Source organism: Amia ocellicauda, chromosome 14 (genome assembly GCF_036373705.1).
Source record: "Amia ocellicauda isolate fAmiCal2 chromosome 14, fAmiCal2.hap1, whole genome shotgun sequence".
Classification (NCBI taxonomy): domain Eukaryota; kingdom Metazoa; phylum Chordata; class Actinopteri; order Amiiformes; family Amiidae; genus Amia; species Amia ocellicauda.
The window spans coordinates 17,142,996-17,164,094 of record NC_089863.1 but is presented as its reverse complement, the minus strand read 5'-3'; the positions used below and the strand labels follow the sequence as shown (position 1 = coordinate 17,164,094).

Sequence of the window (21,099 nt, the reverse complement as noted above, 5' to 3'; positions counted from 1 at the left end):
CAGATGAACAAAGAGCATTTTCCCCTACCAAAAGAAAATTGGCTCATTAATATAATTTTTGCAAGCTTCTATATGTGCAGATCTAACAGGGGGAAACAATGTGGATGCGTAACAGAAACCACACTGATGCCATTATAATTTTTCGGCTAGATTTTAATGAGGGTGGGGTCTTTAAATTTAGCTTAAGTAAAAAATAAATTGGGGTCAATGAGTCATCAACTGCGTCAGCGCCATTGCCATACATTTCTCTGAAAAAAAGACAGACTGACAAATTCCATCATAACTTGATTGCCGTGGGAACTGAATGTCCCATGCCCTTTTAATTTATTTATTATTCAAGGTTACAATTAAATAGTTTGTTTTCTTTGTCTTATGTAAAACATACAGGTAGATATCTTAGCACAGAAACGACTGTGAAATCCGTCGAGTGCTGTACGTAAACAAAAATCCAACGAGCTGTACAAAAGGACAGACAAAAACAAGTATAAAAAGAGAAGCGAGGGAAATCAGGAGCTCATTTCTACTGTGAGATTAGCCATTTGTAAACACAGCAGGTCTTTTGTCTTGATCAGTACTGTACATTGCTGTTTTTTCCCCTCATGTAGGGCTTCTCTTTGTCAGTGTTTTTATGCATGTTCATCTACTCCCCTCTCATGTATCTTGATTAAAAAAAGACTTGTGGATGGTGATATGATATCAATTAGCAATTAGGGAATCTTATTAAGTGCTGTCCAAACGTGCATGTGTAATGGGGGGGTGGTGGCTGTACAAAGCCTTTCGTCTCGCTGTTCCCTTGTTAGTGCTGGGACCACAACCAGCCAGTACAGTATGGGGATGTTGTGCAGGGCAGTGTGTCAGGCAACACTGATGGAAGTCCAGCTCAACACACAGTCCCACTCAGCTGGGAGTGGAACCCAGTGGCGGCAGAAAACCCAAGCGGGGAACTAGAGATACGGTGCACTTTCAACCTACAGAAACGAGCTTCCGAGATCGCTCCCCACGCACATAAGTTTAGTACCTATTCCCATCAGGCTTTGGCCCACAGCAAGGCCATCACCTCAAAATGCCCTTCGGAAAAACAAGGCTCATGAAGGCTGGGTGCTAGAAGTGCGTATGTTACCATCTAGTCCCACAGTCCCCAAGGTGCTCTGAGACAAGCCTGGATTTCACAAAGCACCTGCTTCAACTTAAAAGGAATGGAGGGGCCTTACACGTAAAATTAAAGAGATGCGCAGTTCCTGTTAGACAGCAATATATATTGAAATTATAAATATATATGAAATTATATATATATGAAAAAAAATACATAAACGTTTGTTTTGTTAATATTATTTTGGTGGGGAATTTGTAAGGGGAATGAGTCACCCACTATTTTTCAGACTGAGAAGCCCACAGAGCCCACAGTCCACAGTGTAGCTGCAGTTTGGCCAGTCAGAAGGAGGAGGAGATGTAAGATGCCATGCAGTTTGCAGCTGCTGACAGCCTGAACCCTCTGAGCTCCTGAGAAGCAGCGCTGGTGAGCAATGAATGTATGATCACCAAGATGTCCCCCACCCCCCATCCCGCCAGCACCAGGGTTGTGAACCACTGCACTACATCCTCGCCCAGAGCACGACAATAATCCTTCCGGCACCCCCAACCTACACACTGGGGCGACTTTCAACCTTGTTCCGTGACAAGTCCCCTGGGTCCACAAAAGCCACAACCCCGAGGGGAATGGCACCCTCAGGAGGGTTGTCAAAATCCCTATGTAAGGGACTCTGGTGAGTCTGCGAGCAAACCGAGCGAGTGGGATTGTATGTGGGGGTGGGGGTTGGGCTTCAGGGCTTCTTCCCTACAGTGTGGACCTGCTGGTGGGACTGCAGGCAGGCAGACTGCAGGAAGCTCTTCCCACAGGAGCCGCAGTGGAATGGGCCCTCTGCTGCCGGAGCAGGGGACTGCGCATGCGAGTCAGAGTGGGCCCTAAGCAGGGGCAGCCGGCGGAACCTCTTCCCGCACTGGGTGCACCGGTAGCTCCTCTGCACTGCAGGCGAGCAGGGGGATGCAGCTGGGCCTGGTTCTTCTCCCAGCTCGCCGCCCACCTCCTCTGTTTCTACTTTGAGGAAGTTCTGGTTGCAGTCCGGCTGCGGGCGGGGACTGCGCTCCAGGTCCTCATGGGGGGCATCGGCAGGGTGGGACTGGGTGAGCCCAGTGGTGGGCAGGGTCAGGAGTCTGTGCAGCATGGAGGGACCCGTCAGGGGCTCCGGGTCTGAGGCTGAGGTCTGCAGCTCTCCGTTGGTCTGCCGGGAGGGTTCAGCACCACTGGGGGTACGGGCCGGAGAAGCAGAGGAACCACAGGAGTCGTCTTTTTTTTTTTTTTTCGTTCAGGAAGGGGGGCAGGACAAAACAAGAAAGAAGAATGATGTAGGGATGGAGGGAGAGAAAGAGGATAGGGGAATATGGAAATGGGAGAGTGAGAGAGAATTGGTGAAGAGAGAAAAAGGTAGGTATGTGTCAGTGTAGAAAAAACATCTTCAAATCATTGACACAAAACCAGCGTTGAGGAGGTGAGTGACAACTGCCCTGCGGCGGGGTCTCCGATTTGACACTGCTGTCTATGTCTTTCATCCTGTCTTTTATTCAGCTCTTCTTTTGTTTATCATTATAAGACTCTTTTTGGAAACGTGGGCATGTGTCTGTCCTCTTTAATGTAAAAACAACACAGACACATTGTTCTAGGGGAGGGCCCAGGTTCCATCAAGACATGCCAGCCATCTTGAATTACAAACTGAGAACCTGATTAAACCCCTTCAGCAGGATCACAGAATGATTATTATTCTTTATCAAATAGTTTTCCCAAACCGAAAGTACTTACTTGTGGTGTTACTCCCTGGTCGTCCTTGTTGGTCTCTTCTGAGCATGTAGGCCTCTGCCCGCTCCTCTTGCAGCCATTGCGGCCTGAAGCTCCTGTCTGGAGCAGGTTCCTCTGGCTGGCTGCCTTCCCTTTCCTCCGGGGACTCTGGGTTGGCCCGGAGGAAATTCTCCAGGCTGGCCACTCTGGCCTCCTCGTCTGCAGAGGCCAGCTCCTGGATCTGCCACAGGTCACTGCACCACTTCTGACCAAACACCTTGTCAAGGATGGGAACCCAGTCCTGAGCCACTGCAAGAACGGACTGCTTCTCATCTGCCGTGGAGAGAGAAAGGAAAAAGAAAGGAAAAGAGACAACGGGGAGGAGTTATAACAGGGGAAGGGGAAGAATCTGAGCTATACTATATACCTGAAGCCTTTTAAATCCCTTTAGTTTCCATAGTTTTCAAATACAAGCAATATACACTTCAAACAACACATAACTTTCTCATAAAATGATACACTTTGGGTCTTAATTACCTAATTGAAGCAATTATTAGATTAAGAAGACAAATCATCCGTTTGATCCCCAAGTCTGAGTCGGTTGCCGATTGAAAGTGGCCTATATCAGCTGCAGGAAACTGGTCTCTCGGGTGTTTTTCCACTGCAATAACCGAGCTGAGGTAAATTACGTCCCACGCCGAAAGATAGGTGGGTTTTTCAGATGACAACAATGGAGGATCTTGAGAGTGTGATTGTTCTCATTATTTTGGCTTTTTATTTTTGGCTGAATGGAAATGAAAACCAACAACACAACGACTATGAATTATTGCCGCCATCTTGTTGCGCGCTGAGACGAGTTCAGTTAACCTGGCCCTCCCTGGCTTCTCAGCTCTGAGCCTGTACTAGGTAAGGAGCAGAGCCATCACCGTACCAGCCTGTTTTCAGGTTGGGTCAGATATGCCAGTGGAAAAGGGGTCTAAGGGATCAGGGACACCAGCTCTCAAATAACAGGGAATCAGAACCCATAAAAATTGAGCCCCGGTCATCCCACTACAGCTTATTTACAGCAGGGGTTTATACGAAACACTGCAAGGCAGCAATAACATTATCATACAGCAGCCGTTTACAGATGGATTAGTGACAACAATATCTATGCCACTCGGGCAACATTACCTGTGGGTGGATTGCTCTGTCCTGTCGGCGAATTCTCGCTCTGTGCAGGGTCTGGAGCATTCTGGGAATGCGGCTGTACGTCCCCGTTGTTGCCAGGGCTTGAGTTACTGGGAGACTTGGGCAGCGTCTCCGCAGTCTTTAACCCCGTGTTTTCTGGGACACCATTGTCCTGCTGTTCCTGCCTGCGCAGCTGCAGCCTGAGCTTCAGGATCCTGTTCTCTTCCTCCTTTGCAACCATCTCAGTCAACAAGTCATCAAAACTGTGCTCCACGATCTTGGTCAACTCCGTCACAGCGAATTTCAGGACATGATCCAGGACAGCCTGCAGCTGGCCTTGAAAAAGGAAGAACAACAGGATGGACACATCAGGGACACAGAATTTTCAAAAGAGTTGAGTCTGCATGGAAAGCGGACAAGTTCCAATGTGTCTCTTCATTCATGACCCAATTCCTTTTATAATTTACAGATGACTGAACGTGCTATGGACAGATTTCATATATCGTACAGCTCTGGAAAAAATTAAGAGAGCACTTAACATTGATTTCTGAACTTGGAGTGGCCTCAGTTTTTTCAAGAGCTGTATATTGCAGCTGGAGGTAAAGGAAAAGTTTCCCCGGTTTGGGGTTTGTGGCCTTTCATTACATTTTTCCAGATTGGATTCAGTTTGTAACGGTGTGGGTGTTTAAAGTGGTTAAGGATTGATCGGTTTTTAAATACAATTCACACCTCACAGTACACTAGTGACTTAATTTATATACTTCATATACATGTTTTAAAGCTTTTGCAAGGAGTGTCAAAACCATTTACATTTTTTCTTCCAGGATCTCATTCTCTAACCCTGTATTGGGTTTCGGAAGAGACAATGGCACTTTTGTCATTCTTTGACTTCTGATTATATATTCTTCAGATATCCTTCTACCCACACAAGACATGGTGGAGTCTGGCGTGAAGTGTTATATACAGCCACTTCATCATTTAACTAGGCCAGTTTGGGAGCTGAGAGCTCGGTGGGAGCATCAACCAGGAGGTACTGTGCTCCCCAGGACTGGAATCGGACACCCCTGCACTAGACCTTTACAAAACTGTTATTCCACTCTAAGAATGGTATTATCATAACTATTATGATTATTAAATAAAATAATTGCATCTTACATGTATTGCATTCACACAATAAACAAAAAAAAATTCAGTGGTGTACAATTAAAACAACGGACTTGCTGACAGACCTGTTTTGCACATGCATTGCTTCATGAAGTAGACTAAACGAGCTGAAAGAGGACACAGTTAACCCAGATTGTGACCTTTTATTTGCGCAGCAAGAACCAGTTAATTACTGTCCCAGTTATTATTCTACTAATTACATAGATATAAATTAACTATGCTGGGGATTTTACAGACAGAACAAGTTCTCTACACACACACTAATATATATATATATATACAGGCCAAACGATTCTGTTTGGGGCAGTATTGGTAAACATGGTATGGTTTGTTTATGCGGATTGCTACCCCTCGTTTGTAATTATCAGGCGTTCTAGAATGCTGGCAGCCAGTGTTCGGCCGAAGCAGCTGCGTGTGACGTCACAGGGCAGTGTGTGCAGGAAACGCGGGGAGGGAGGAAAAGAACGTAACCATAGTGTTTTGATCCGTTTCACACCGCCTGAAATGAGCGGCCAACCAGTTAAACCACTAGCTCGCCTTTATTTATATGCGTGATAAATTATCATTTTAAGCAGAAAAATTCCATTGTAATAGTTGAGTAACACGGAGAGACGAGCTATGCAAAGAATGTCTCGAAAAGAAGAATAAGAAATAAAATGGTTTCCATAATCCAGTTTCTATTCCGGCTCTAGGCATGCGATTGTTGTTTTCACCCCTTTTAGTTGCGGAAATATGTACATTTCACGGAAATAATGAGCCTACGTTTCTCTGTTGCGTTTAAAGCTGCCACGATCTCTCCACTACACATTGACGTTAGAGCAACCGTGATAATAAAACATCCATACAACCAAGTTATCTTACCCCGCACAGGTGAAGAATGCAGGTTATTAAGCACAATGATTAGAGGTGTGTGTTTATGACGGCGCCGTAAAAAGCCTCACCTACAATCCGTCCCTTCTGCGTCTGTCTGCTCGCCTGCATCCGCTCTCCGTGCGCCTCTCGGCCTGCGTCGCTGCCGTGGCCCGGGCTGCTGGCTCGCTTGGGCGGGCAGCTGGTCGCCGTCCCGCCGGGGCTCTTGGTTTTGCCCCCGACGGCGGCGGCGCAGGGCTGCAGCCCGGGCGCCAGCCCCAGCCCCAGCCCCAGCCGCAGGCGGAGGTTCTCCTGCTCCTTGGCGGCGATCTCCACCAGGAAGGCGGTGAGGCTCTCGCCCACGCTGCTGGTGATCTCCTGCACGGCGAACTCCACCACCCGCTCCATCACGGACTCCAGCTGGCCCTGGAAAAAGGAGATGTACAGCGCCCCGCTCATGCTCGCCTGCTGGTGTGGACAAGTGTGCGGCCGAGGTGTGCGTCTGCCCTGCGCCGCTGGTCCCGTCGCATCGTCTTTTCAAACAGCGCCGAGAGCAGGTTTAACCCCCGCCTTCCCCGTTTCGCGCAGAGCCCGTGTGCTGCCGTGCAGACGTGTGTGGACGCGCACCGACACTGTCCTGCCCTGTACAACACTGCCCCCCTCGCCCCTTGCACTTGTAATAACAATGATCATATCTTTCGAGATGATCCTGAGCCCCACATCAATGGTGCCGATATGCAGGGGCTTTGCTTCCCTTGTTATAGTTCATATTTGCACACATTCTGATTCTGATTGACACGTTCTGTTACTGCGATCTATGTAGCTGGTTATATTGCTGGTACAAGATTTAAGTTTAATGTGTGAAAAAAGACACTCGAAACAAAAGTGCGCGCTGTTTTACATCTGGCGCCCCATAGGTGTCGGCAACGAAACATAAAAGGATAGTAATAACGACAAATGCTCAAATGAACCCCGACTTCTATTCAACCAACCCGCACCGCCCACAGATATGATTTGCGCTTATATGCGTGTCTATACGGTACCTGTTGTCACACTCATGCAATTATAAAGGAACAACTTGAATTCTGTTATTTCAGACCTTTTCTTGTTTGGTCAACTCTCCCCTGACTAGATAAGACTCCCTCCTGCTCTCCTGAGGGTTTTCAACAGCACTTTAACTATAATTACAGAATATAATAAGATCGCATTTACCAGCACCTGCTAAACCATAGCCAGTCGTACATAAAACTTGAAATATAGTCGATCACTCGATGAAATAAAGATTAGTGGTTGTAGCATCAAGTTAAATGGCGTTAAGGTCTGACACATGTAGCCTATAAGTCACATAGCTATCGCGTATTGATGCAGATATACGGTAAACCTATAAAGTGGCGCTTGGCTCGCAGAGGGGGTGTGGTTATGATAATCGCGAATTATATATCTTATAATTACGGTCGCCCGACCAATTAGACCCACCTCCACTCTCCGTCGCGTTGCTGCTATGTCCAAGTCTGTCCCGGCCTTTCAAAGCCAGCTGGCTTCGCTCATGTATACTTTGAACAAAGCGACTTTTATCGAAGTGTCGAAACTCGTCCAGGGCAGCTTCGGCTCCCTGGAGGTCGAGATCGGTCGGGTCAAAAACGACAACGAGCGGCTGAAGCGCAGACTGCGGTCCGCGGAGGAGAGGCTGAGGAGGGCGATGCGGGAGGACGAGGAGACGAAAACCGCCAGCAGCAGCAGCGACGACGACGAGCGAAGTGAGCAGGACAGTCGGGTTACACACGGGGACTCGGACAGACAGCAGCCAGGGGGTGAGATTGTAGTGTCAATAGAATTCCCCCCGATGTTCGATTTTGGAATTGTATTGTGTCGTTCTCGTTTTGTGGTTTTACGTTATTGGACTCCAGTCGCGTCCACCCCAGGCACAATGCATCAACAGACACATAAGTATTCAAACAAAAAGTGCCCGAACTTGACGTAATACTAACCAAATAACTATTCGTTTTCCCATTAGTGATTACATTAACACCGTTGTTGTTATAATGCCAGATAACGTTAAAATCACTGTAATACCGAGTCCAGTCTGTTCTGTCTGAATCTGTAACATACGTCATATTATACACACAGTAAATGGATGTAGCGATTTGACCACAATGTCAATTCACGTTTACAACTAATCTAATGCAGATTTGTTTCTAATATTGGATTTTTCCATTTTAAAATAAAGTAGCTTATTATTAGTAGAGGTATTGTTGGTATTATTAAACACAATAACACCGATCAATATGATCATGCAAACAAGATCAATGATTTCACAGGGCTGTTAATAATATCTTTTGTGTCCGTCTTGAGGTCTCTTCTCTTTGAATGCAGTGGAGTTGAGAAATAATAATAATGATGATGATGTTGATGATGATTATCATTATTCGTATTATTGTATATATAGAGAAACAACATTCTGAATCAGTTGTGTTGTAATGTGGTGTGATCTCCTGTATGAAATATGACCTTATTTTGGCAAAAAAAAATTATTTACAATAATATAAAGACTTCCCTAAATGGGGAATATAGTCCTAAAGTCCTACATTTATATTTGACAAGGCACAGCTTAGAAGCTCTGTAAATTACAGTACATGGTTATGTTCATCAGGATACAACAAATAATACTTCCATGCTGGTCTTCACAATGCCAGATCCCCCCACAGACAAGAAATCAGACAGTGGCAATTGCTAACCTTATATTGAATTCAGCATGGCAAGATGTTCGTGACGCACGTTCAAAATGCATTATATATTCCATAAACCAAGCAATGAAATATGAACTACACATCTGTAATATAAGCTATAGCCAGCCTCTTCCTTGATTTGATAAGACAATACAAATTTAATTAATTGAAGTGTAATTCAAGCTCTAAACCAAAACATGGAAATAAGTCGGAGCTTCAGTCATTGTTTCATATCTGTGTTTAGAGCCCTCTTGCTAGAACAACAGACTGGTATGACTTAAGATCAGGGAACAGAAGCCAGATGGCCTATTCTTCAGATAGATTATTATAGTCTCTTCCCATCACAACCTTTCCATTCAATGCTTCCTCTATTGGGTGTTTTTCTCAAAGTGAGTTTATGTGCTGTGATAACATAAATGCTAAGGGTTATGGTTATGGTCAGTATTAGATTGTGGGATTTTATTCATATTTTATACAAATATTAATCATTAATCCACCAGGCAATCACGTTATACACCAGTTTAAAGATTTATGCACTCAAAATAATTTCCCACTAAAAACAATAACTGCAATGAAAAATAGTCTAGAGAAAGTTGATCTGTGGTGCCTTTTATGTTGTTGTGATATCCATGGCTCTAACATCTCTCTTTTAACATCATTTACACACCCCTTTGTGTGAACATTTTCGGTTGTTCACATCCACAGTGACTGGGTCAGCCAGGTCTACCTGCGATGTGGCTGGACAAAGCCCTTTCCTTGATGAAGGCCACTTTGATTTTGAGTGGTGGGCTGATGTGGAGGATGCCCCGGTGCGTGACCCATCCCAGGGATCTGAGAAGCCGTCTGAGCTCAAAAACAACCCCAGGGAAGAGGAGGAGCAGCAGCAGCAGGTGGGGGAAGAGGAGGTGGCTGGGGCAGAGGAGACAGGAAGTGCCGCTGCGGAACAGGAAGTGAGTGACCTGGGCACCCTGAGCTTGTCCGACGTTCAGTCCCTGTGCGTGAAGTTTCCCACGCTGGATGCCGTTGACATTTCGGACGTGTTCCAGTTGCAGTGTCCCCGCTTGTTAGGCCTCGGGAAACTGGACCTGCCTCGTTCTGAGCCCGTCTTCAGCGGGGAGCTTGGGGGGTCCACTCTCAGCTCCCACACCCCAATTGACCCCTGCCTGGAGCTGCCCCCCTCCCTTCAGCGGATCAGGGCAGAACCTGAAGAGTACACCTGCTATCAGTTGCACCTTGTCCCCCCTGCAGAATCTCTGCCAGTCCAGCTCTCGGTGGGAGCCGGCACAGAGAGCCCAGGTAGCAGCCCTGTGGAGAGACCTGAGCAGGGAGTCACCCAGGCTAGACTGTCCACCCCTCCAGACACAGCAGGCCCCAGTCACCCCCTGGAAGGTAGATCCCAAGAGGAGCTGGGTGGGAACAGTAATAGGGGAGGACTGCAGTTCCCTCTGTTGGGTAAGTGTGTTCTGTAAGTGAGTCACCAGAGAGGGCAGCTCTGTGGGGACAGTCGTTAACCTAGCAGCCTAAGGGCATGGTAGTCTTGGGTGTTTGTGTCCCTTTTGATATGCAATTGTTCTCAAATATGTGAATAAATAAATCAGTTTACAACATTTACAGTGTTTAAAATGACAGAAGTTAGCCCCACTTGATCATCTGTTGAATGTTCTGTAATGCCTGAATCACTGTTCTCAACATCTCGTGCATTTAGTACTAGTGAATCAGTTTTGTCCTGAATGTTAGGCATTTTAGAACTCCTGGGGGCTCTTCTCCTGTCAAGACCTCATGATTCAAACACATTCGCTCTTCTCTGATCTAACATCCATGTGCCACAACCTTCTTCCTCCCCCAGCACCCTTTTCCTTGCATCCCCCTGGCTCAGCTACACATTCACCCCCGGAGCCCTGTGATCCCAGCCCAAGTAGGAAGGACGCTTTACTGCCATGCACCCTGGCGGACATGTCTGGCCAGTCTCTCCAACCCTTCGTGAGTCTGACACGCATCCAGATTCCCAAGAGTGAGCTGATGGTGAGCAAGGAAGAAGAGGCGGATCCATATCCGAACAGGCAGGGTGAGGACGAGAAGAAACCCATCCTGCTCCAATCAAGCGGGACGTCCCCATACATCTACAATACTGAGCACAGCTTCTCCAAGGGAAAGGGTCTCTTTCAGGGTTGGGCATTTAAACCTGAGGGGATTTTAGCCGTAAACTGGAGAGTACAGGGACAGGGCAAGAAATACAGTTGTGCCATGTGCGGCAAGGCCTACAACAACCAGAGAAGCTGCTCCCGGCACCAGCGAGCTCACTTTCGGGAGAAGTCTTATAGCTGCCCCCACTGCCACAGATCCTTTGGCTATCTGAAGAACTTCAAGAAACACAAGCAGAGTCACACTGTGGCCAGCAAATTGGGGGGCCTCGTCAAAACTGCAAAATCAGCCCAGCAGCAACACGACTGTGTGGACTGCGGCAAAAGGTTCGTCAAGCTGGCAAGCTTCAAGAGGCACCTGCTGACGCACAGGCCAAAGGCGCCACACCCTTGCCAACACTGCGGCAAGCGCTTCGTGAAGCTAGCGAGTCTCAAAGCCCATCAGTGCGTCCACGACAGACCAGGCCCCGGCACACACACACCAGCTTCCCAGGGAACCCCAAAATGTTCAGAAGAACCGGGGAAGATGGACACCCGTGGCTCGGAAACAGAGCAGATGGTGCACTGCCCCGGGAATCTCGGGGGAAATTCTTTGGAGACTTTGGAAGATAATTATGCAGGAGAATCTGTACAGAAGAGAGAGGAGGGCAGCTGCACGGAGCTGGGAAAGGAACTGCTCTGATTTTGTGAATTATATATAAAGTGGGATAATTTTTTTTGCCTCTTTCCTCTATTACACAACCCATTTATTATTATTGTTATTATTGTTGTGGTTGTTGTAAATGTATTTTTTATTGTCATTAGATAGCAGTTGGCTATTCATTTCAATGAAATCTTTGTATATATAGTATATAGATATCTTTTGATATTTTGTTTTATCTATGTATCTAACTTTCTTTCTAAATATAGGGATATCACTAAAGATACATTAAATAAAAAAGCAAAATGGATCTTAGAAATGCGAGTCACTTCTAACTTAATCATGGTCAAGATCGTTATGTATTTATTGAAGTTGAAATCCATCTATCAGGTTGAAATTACAGACAAGGACACCCTGAAATGAGGATGAGCTGGTTTATTGTGTTTCAAGGATGTTCCCAACAAGCAGATAGAGCATAATTTTTCACTGTTTTACAGCAGTGTTTCCCCAACATATAGATTATAGAAAATAATCAATTGACACAAATCTGTTCAAACACTCCTTCCCCAAAGGTCTACAGCTTCATTTAAACTAATTGCCAAGAAATTAGTCCACATGTTCTGATATTCCTTTAATTCACTCTAGTTACCTACCCATAGAGATGTGAATGCTCAAGGGAAAGGAATTTAATCTTAATTCAAATTAAACACTATAATCTATAATTAACAGATATATATTAGAGGATAGAGAGGGAGTGGTCTTCAATTCAGTCAAATCATTAAACTGACAGTGAGGACTATATAGACGTTACTATGTATACAACCAGGACAATTGTGTGTATGAAAAATATGCAGTGCCATCAAAAAGTATAGACCCTTCTATGGTGTCTCATTTTGTGAAATTACAAAAAATGATACATATACATGCATGATTTATTTAAAAACTGGAATGTTCAAACTTAAGATACTGGTTAAGATACTGAAATAGAGTGATTGCATAAGTATTCACACCCAGCAGCTCAATATTTGGTGGAAGCACCTTTGACAGGAATTGGGTAAGTCTCTAACAATGATACACTGTCTTGGTGCAATTTGTGCTAATTCTTCTTGGCAGATGTGCTGAAGCTCTCACATTGTTGAGGATCACTTTGGACACTAATTTTAAAGAATCCACAGAACCTCAACAGGATGCAAGTCAGCACTTTGATAGGAATACTCCAGGGCATTCACTTTCTCTAGCGACTCCAGTGTAGCTTTGGCCTTTTTGTTCTGGATCATTGTCCTGCTGAAATGGTGAAAAGTCTTTAGACTGAAACAGGTTTTCCACCTTTTATTTGTCCGTTTTGCTCTATCCATCTTTCCTGCAATCCTAACAAGCTTTCCAGACCCTGCCGAGGTTTGTAACATTTGGCAAATAGACCAAAAAAACTCTTTCTAAGTTGTCATGGGAGAGACGGTCTGATCTAGACAGTATCTGGGTGGTACACTGCACCTTCTATTTCTTGATGATTGAGTACACTGTGCTCATAGGGATATTAAAAGACTTCTACATTTTTTCTACCCTTCGCCCAATCTGTACTTTTCACCAATTTTATCCCGGGCTTTCTTTGAAAGATCGTTGGTCTTGTTTAAAATTCAATACCTGACGAAGGAACCTCATAGAGACAGGTATTTGTATTCTGAAACCATAAAAAACACTTATTACACACAAAGAGGCAATTCAACTAATTGTGTGGCTTAAGGTCCATTTAGATTAGATTAGATTAGATTTAAATTTGCACACAGCTATGGGTTTGAACACTTATACAATCCCTGATCCTAAAATTGGAAGCTGTAGGCATTCAGGGTAATGTAAGTCGATGGATTATGAACTGGTTGATGTATAGGAAGCAGAGGGTGTCAATTAGAGGAGTTCCTTCTAACTGGAGTGAGGTTGTTAGTGGAGTTCCACAGGGATCAGAGGAGACTATGTGGAGACTTGGCATCAACCACATCAAAACCAGAGGAGCTTTTCCAGATCAGCAGGGACACACGCATCTTCACACAGAGAGTTGTCACAATCTGGAACAAACTCCCCACCAATATGGTTGAAGCAACAATTTGGGAATATTCAAAAAGAGACTGGATAGGATCCTTGGATCCTTGGAGCTACAAGCTTTAAAGCAACATCAACAAGCTTTTGCAAGAAATTGTCTGCATGTACATTACCGGTCAACAGTTTTGGAACACCTACTTTTTTCCAGTTTTTGTTGAAATGTACACAGTTTAATGTCTCAGTGTACTCTGAAATTAAAGCATAGAACAAATAAACAATTGGAGATAAAAATAAATAATGGAATCCTTTTGTTTAAGAAAATGTAACCCCTTAAGCTGACAAACCCCTCTGATCCCCTTAAAAGAGCACCAAATCTGTGTGCTTCTCTTTAATCCCATGTGCACTCATTCTGAAATGGGGGGTGGGGGGATACTTGGTCTGAGTAGGAATACATAATCTCAAAAAATATTGAAAATTATTACATATTCTGAAACCAGACAGTCTACTGATCAAAACAAGACCATCCATGTTTTGGTAGAAGCAACACAAACGGTCAATTGGATGTATTTGAGAATGAAACGTGCCGGTAGCCAAGAGAAGAAGCTTTCAAATGATGTGCGCACTGTAGGAATACAGTGTTACTTCTATGCACAGGAGCTGCGCATAACCCTGACAAATAATGCCTAAGAGGGTGTAGTAACACAGTATATAACTCTGAAATGTACATTATTTTTCTGTTTTTTGGTAGCCTAAACTTTTTTTTAAGCCTCTGGCAGTTTCCTGCTTACCTTTGTACCATTTCAGGTTATTCACTGGACTTCAACTGCTTACATATCAATACAAACTGGAACAATGGGGGTGTTCTAAAACTTTTGACCAGTAGTGTATATACACAAACACTATCACAAATTATATCAGCCTATGTTTAATTCAAGTGCTAAAGTGTCATTTTGCTTCCATTGTGCCCCCTGCAGTAACTACACAACTCAACAGGGGCTACACTCCAGCACAGCACAGGTTTTAAGGTTCAACACATTCCTCATGCAGTTTCTCCTGCTGGTGGAAAACCTGCTCATCCGTCTCCCTCCAGTGCAGTGTGGTATCTTCCATTGGCACGTGCTGGAAGAGTAGCGCCCGGATCTGCAAACGTCAACAGCACCAAAGAAAGAGCTTGAGGTCGGTATCGTAAATATCAGCTCTTTTTGATGAAAGCACTATGCACTTAATGAGTTTTATGTGTGGCTTTTGGCTTCTACAAAGCTGCAAATTTGATGTCTGCACACCTGCAAATAAACAGCCTGCAAGCCAGAGGCATTTTCAAGAGTACAGGGATGAGAGCATCACAATGGAAGATTTAAATAAAATAATAATATCTATTATCTTCAGTGGGAAGTAGTCCAGAGCCCCATTAACTTTGAAATGCCATCAAAATGCATGCAGCATTTGAAAGTTGCAGGATGTACCCATTCACACAGAAATGTGTGGGGTCAACTAAAATAAATTAGGAAAAAAGCATTACATTACATTGTGTGTATATCTATATCTACCAAAAGTCTGGGTGTGCAGATCTGCAATTCATTGATTACTTAAAACAACATTTCATTTTTCATTTTCTTTATTTTGACATTACTGCCTTAAAATCAAATTAAATAACTCAAAACAAACTACTGTCAGTGTCACTGTAATGCAGTCTAACACATTTGCCTGTATAGAGATTACATTTACCCCATCAGAATGTACAGAAAGCGAATAAGAAACACAAACGGAATTTCACTTCTAATGGTGCACCTAGGGTTGCCAACTTTGTATAATCCAAATATGGGACATAAGGCGGGATGCCGAGGTGATGTGTGTATGGTGTTGTAGGGATGTAAATCAACACATACTGTTAATGACGTTACAGAAACTACACCCACACACATACAAATTGCCATATTGCATCCTTTATGTACAGATCTATAACTTGCTATAGTTAGCTATATATAAGAGAACCACCATAGCCATTTTTTATGCGGCTTTTGCAATTCAAAATTAAATATTTCTCTGTATGTGAACTTCTCCTGCATATCTGTTCTTATATGATACTAAATCATTTAATTAAATACATGGGCTATACAGCGTTTCTGCTGTAAACTCTTCAAAATTAATAAGCTATAAATAGTTTCTTCTCCAACCACCAACCCACAGTCTATGCAGCAGGCTATAGCCTACTGAATATAATATAGCCAACAATATGGGCTTTATAATAACATTTATAACATTTATAATGTTGATTAATGAAACACATGATTTTCTACACATCATATATTCATTATTATCATTATTTATTGTATTAGATTTGCACCTGATGTAGCTCTTGCCTTCCTGTCTTGATCAGCTCAGAAACTTTATTCACTCTTGATCTCGTTGTAAACCCAGGTCTCTGGATCAATGTCTTGATCAATCACCTGTTTGATCATGATGCTAATTATTTTGTATTAGGTGTAGGGATGGCCACAGGTTGTGAATTTTTCGTCCACAAAATTGCTAAGCACGAAATAAGTGGGCATTTCGTTGGACAAAATGTGAATTATTTTCACAAAATGTGAATTATGTTCAAATAATTTGAATTATATGCACAAAATGTGCATTTTGAGGGACAAAATACTCATTATGTGCACGAAATTATGAATGAAACAAGCAGCGCCCCATAGTTTTGTGAGGCCTCTGCACTGTCAAGGCCAGTACAGTCTGTTAGTACGACAAATGCATTTTGTGGATGAGGAGATGAGTTTTAAATACTTTCTTATGTCACTACATTGTTTTTCTGACCTGCTGCAGCGCCTACAGACATACATTGCACACCAGTCGACCCACCATTCACCATCAGAATATCCCTGCTCAACCAATCAGCATTTTTTTGACGCACAGGACTGCAGATACATGCATCTGCTCCTCTGCGAGCCTCTGCAAGCTACGCTTACCCAGAAACCCCTTCTCTACGTCGTTATGCAGAGACATTTACACGTATCTCCACAGAAACATAAATCAGGCTTTTTTCAACAGCAATGCAATGCAGATCAATTGGCTGCACATGTAGAAAAGGAAATCAGCATGTGTTTGTGTTGCAGAAAGGCCAGCTTCCACATACCTGCTGCAAAATGAATTCCCTCATTTTTGGGTCCTCAGGGTCCACTCCTTTCATCATTCTCACCTGCATCCCCAGTACAAACATCTCTCTTGTGCCATCTGAGAAAATGATTAATGCATTAGATTGTGTTTATATATATACACTCACCTAAAGGATTATTAGGAACACCATACTAATACTGTGTTTGACCCCCTTTCGCCTTCAGAACTGCCTTAATTCTACGTGGCATTGATTCAACAAGGTGCTGAAAGCATTCTTTAGAAATGTTGGCCCATATTGATAGGATAGCATCTTGCAGTTGATGGAGATTTGTGGGATGCACATCCAGGGCACGAAGCTCCCGTTCCACCACATCCCAAAGATGCTCTATTGGGTTGAGATCTGGTGACTGTGGGGGCCAGTTTAGTACAGTGAACTCATTGTCATGTTCAAGAAACCAATTTGAAATGATTCGACCTTTGTGACATGGTGCATTATCCTGCTGGAAGTAGCCATCAGAGGATGGGTACATGGTGGTCATAAAGGGATGGACATGGTCAGAAACAATGCTCAGGTAGGCCGTGGCATTTAAACGATGCCCAATTGGCACTAAGGGGCCTAAAGTGTGCCAAGAAAACATCCCCCACACCATTACACCACCACCAGCAGCCTGCACAGTGGTAACAAGGCATGATGGATCCATGTTCTCATTCTGTTTACGCCAAATTCTGACTCTACCATCTGAATGTCTCAACAGAAATCGAGACTCATCAGACCAGGCAACATTTTTCCAGTCTTCAACTGTCCAATTTTGGTGAGCTTGTGCAAATTGTAGCCTCTTTTTCCTATTTGTAGTGGAGATGAGTGGTACCCGGTGGGGTCTTCTGCTGTTGTAGCCCATCCGCCTCAAGGTTGTACGTGTTGTGGCTTCACAAATGCTTTGCTGCATACCTCGGTTGTAACGAGTGGTTATTTCAGTCAAAGTTGCTCTTCTATCAGCTTGAATCAGTCGGCCCATTCTCCTCTGACCTCTAGCATCAACAAGGCATTTTCGCCCCCAGGACTGCCGCATACTGGATGTTTTTCCCTTTTCACACCATTCTTTGTAAACCCTAGAAATGGTTATGCGTGAAAATCCCAGTAACTGAGCAGATTGTGAAATACTCAGACCGGCCCGTCTGGCACCAACAACCATGCCACGCTCAAAATTGCTTAAATCACCTTTCTTTCCCATTCAGACATTCAGTTTGGAGTTCAGGAGATTGTCTTGACCAGGACCACACCCCTAAATGCATTGAAGCAACTGCCATGTGATTGGTTGATTAGAAAATTGCATTAATGAGAAATTGAACAGGTGTTCCTAATAATCCTTTAGGTGAGTGTGTATATATATATATATATATATATATATATATATATATATATATATATATATATATAAAGGGGCTTGCCTTTTCACAGTTGTAACAGGGGTATCTAATACCTTCACCTTGTTCTTTGTCCACATTGGCTTACTGTACTGCTGACTACTGAGTCAGACTCAGGCTTCAAGCAGAATATTAAAAGTCAGATGTGTTTTAAACAGCACCCCCATCTATACAAATTTAAATTATAACTGTGCCACTTCAAGGCCCGTTCAGAGAGCAGTGCTGTGACCAGCAGCCTTATAAATTTACAGCAACCACAGCTGGACAAAAAGGGTCAGGATGTGGGAATGTAACAGTGCTGTTGAGATTGAGCCTGACCCACTGACCCATGAATGTCTAAAGTTAACCCCTATGGAAGTGGATACAACATTTCTGGTACAAATATAATACTGTTCATGTTTTGTAATTTTTGGTTTTGACAAATAAGACACTAGAAACATTGTGTAGGACAATATTAACCCTGAGTCCATGGTGCTTTTGATGTACTCCAATTGTCATGTGTGAGGTCCATCTCTTGAAAGTGAATACATATCAAGCACAGTTGGATCCTGTTCTATTCTATCACATGCTTACACACAATTTATTTTGTTTAATGTATTTAATTTACTTCAAATTCAGCTCCTCATACTCCATCTTTGATTATTTGTGCATCATGTGTATGTGGTTCTACGGTACTTTATTGCAATGTTGTCATAACAGTACTTAGTCGGTTGGGTTGTGAATAAGATCAGTTTATAGCACACAGATGGGCACAGTTGGGTTCAGTTACACAGCCATTCAGTGATGGAGAAGTCTTACCCTTGTAGCAGAAGAAGGGTTGTTTCCACTGGCAGTCCTGGTCATTCCACTTGCCCCTCGCTGTAGTCTCTAAACGCAGCTCCACACATTTCTCCACACCCTTGAAATTGTCAGGCTGTGTCGTATTCCAGTTTCGAAAAGGAGATTTTCCCCCATCAGACCACTTCCAGGGCTCATTGAACAGCCCTATCCAGACCTCAGTGCCCCCAGCACTCTGCCTCACTGTCTCGTTTTCACTGTCGATCTGTATAGTGACCAGGTCAGTGTGTTTCTCTCGGCAGTAGTCTCGAGCTGAGGTCCAGTTTTTTCTCTCTGTGATCAGAGTGTATCTCAGGGAGACATTGCTGGTCTCTGAGAGAGAGAACGAAGAGGAGCCAGTTAAGATCATTGCTTCAACACAGCATTTGTTTAACTTTCAGTCTCTTACCACAGTAGTTGACCTACTGTGCTCACTGACCATCTGGGCCCCTATTTACAGCTCTAATTACATAGTGAAACTATTCATACCCTTTATTTGAAACAGCGTTATTTGGCAATTCAATAAGTTGTACATTATACTATATGTACTTGGCAATAATATATGTTCAGAGTTTGTTGAACACTGATTCAGCCTAGAGAGAGATCTGCAGGATTGTACTGTAGCCTCTTTACCTGTGTAGGATCCATGCAACAGTGTCTGGACTATAGATCCCAAACTGGAGCCAGAGTGGACTATAGTATAGTATAGTATAGAGACCAGACTGGAGACAGCGCTGTGTGGACTGTAGTATAGTATACTATAGTATAGGGGCCAGACTGGAGCCAGAACTGGGTGGACTATCGTTCCCCACCTGCACTCTGATTGGAAGTTTACCCCACTTGACCCCTTAGGATCCCCCTCAGTTATAATTTACAGCACATGTTGCTGCTCCTGTCTGTCCCTGTTACCCCAGGGATAAGTCACTGGCCTCCAAAGACATCAAGCTGGTGTTTGAACCTCTCTAGGCCAGTCACATGTCTCCTTTTGTTGACCCATTTTCTATGAGAGACACTACAGGCAGGATGGGAATGGGTGCCTCTCAGCTGTGCACCTGCCTTGTGTCCCTGTGCCTGGGGTCACCACTCCAGTCACTCCAATCACCATGTCACCACTGAGCCCTACCTGTGTAGCACATGAAGGGGTTGGCATTGAAACAACACTGATAATCCCAGGTTCCATCCTGCAGCATCCTGGCACAGAACAGGCCCCTCCTCCAGTTGTTGTAGCTGACTGGCTCTCCGCTGGACCACTGCCAGTTCTGGGGGCCATGATACAGCCCTATCCAGGCTCTGTTCTCATGAGGTGCTGAGGGGGAGATGTTGAGTAGGTGATCTATGTCTGCTTGGTTGTCCACAGTGGCCAGGTCAGTGTAATTCTCTCTGCAGTGTCTCTGAGCCTCAGTCCAGTTCTTGGGGGTCTCCACATAGTAGAATGTCCTGGGGTGGCAGGATGCAATGGCAAAGAGGCCTGAGGAGCCAAGAGTAACACAGGTTAGTATGATGATGACTATGATTATATTGACAATGATGATCAATATTATTCATTGTTTATGATTATGATTATATTGATGATGATGATGATGATGTTGGTGATTATTCACAGATTATTATTAGGAGGATATGGCAAAAGTAGGGCTCCTGAGGGTAATGAGGCTGCTGGTGATTATAACACACACTTATCTCCTTACATTCGTGCTGTCATTGAAACCACTGCCTTCTAGTTCCCTGTGTTGGTCAATTACACCCCAGAGCCTCAACTCACCTGCAGCCAGGAGAGCAGATCCTCCCAGGACCATGATGACACAATCTGTACAGAGAGGGAGAGGGAGAGAGAGACAGATTGGCCTTTCTATCATACTAATCCACTCACTTTTTTTTATTCATTGGTCCTAGAGACAGGGAGCCCCGGTCCTGGTGAGTCACAGTTACAGTCACAATCTTTTTCAGCTCTGGCATCAGGAAGACACATTGGGACTGAAAAGCAGACAATTTCACATTACTTTCTCTGTCTAGTCCCACCCAGTCAATCTCACAGGATCACTCAGACACCACTAATTGAACAGACTCAACTGTGCTACAGCACAAATGACAGATCAGGTACCAAGAATAAAATATCTCAAAGGGAAGTACATCAAACTCAAGATAAGTACTAGCAAATCACACATGTACAGGAAGACAGTCGAACCAGAGCAA

At 44.1% G+C, this 21,099-nt stretch overlaps 2 protein-coding genes across 3 annotated transcripts; one reads left to right on the top strand and one right to left on the bottom strand.

Annotated features, from left to right (window-relative positions):
- Window positions 1-280: 280 nt before the first annotated feature.
- On the bottom strand, window positions 281-6,472 carry LOC136767803 (uncharacterized). Its single transcript, XM_066721812.1, has 4 exons — window positions 6,106-6,472; window positions 4,004-4,336; window positions 2,855-3,163; window positions 281-2,344 (listed from the first exon to the last, which is right to left on the bottom strand). The coding sequence occupies exons 1-4, from the start codon at window positions 6,470-6,472 to the stop codon at window positions 1,821-1,823; spliced, it is 1,533 nt and encodes a 510-aa protein (XP_066577909.1). The 3' UTR covers window positions 281-1,820.
- On the top strand, window positions 6,453-12,238 carry LOC136767759 (uncharacterized). Of its 2 annotated transcripts, none has more exons than XM_066721744.1 (3): window positions 6,453-6,570; window positions 9,445-10,191; window positions 10,586-12,238. In XM_066721744.1, the coding sequence occupies exons 1-3, from the start codon at window positions 6,453-6,455 to the stop codon at window positions 11,560-11,562; spliced, it is 1,842 nt and encodes a 613-aa protein (XP_066577841.1). In that variant the 3' UTR covers window positions 11,563-12,238. The 2 variants fall into 2 exon arrangements, with proteins under 2 accessions (XP_066577841.1, XP_066577840.1); XM_066721743.1 differs by lacking the exon at window positions 6,453-6,570 and adding an exon at window positions 6,640-7,824.
- The last annotated feature ends 8,861 nt before the right edge of the window (window positions 12,239-21,099 follow it).

Coding starts and splice junctions, on each gene's coding strand:
- LOC136767803 (XM_066721812.1), bottom strand. CDS start 6,472: ATGAGCGGGGCGCTGTACATCTCCTTTTTCCAGGGCCAGCTGGAGTCC. Junction 3,164..4,003: donor ACAGAGCAATCCACCCACAG/GTAATGTTGCCC, acceptor TCTCCACGGCAG/ATGAGAAGCAGTCCGTTCTT. Junction 2,345..2,854: donor ACCAGGGAGTAACACCACAA/GTAAGTACTTTC, acceptor AAAAAAAAAAAG/ACGACTCCTGTGGTTCCTCT.
- LOC136767759 (XM_066721743.1), top strand. CDS start 7,515: ATGTCCAAGTCTGTCCCGGCCTTTCAAAGCCAGCTGGCTTCGCTCATG. Junction 7,825..9,444: donor GGACAGACAGCAGCCAGGGG/GTGAGATTGTAG, acceptor TCACATCCACAG/TGACTGGGTCAGCCAGGTCT. Junction 10,192..10,585: donor ACTGCAGTTCCCTCTGTTGG/GTAAGTGTGTTC, acceptor TTCCTCCCCCAG/CACCCTTTTCCTTGCATCCC.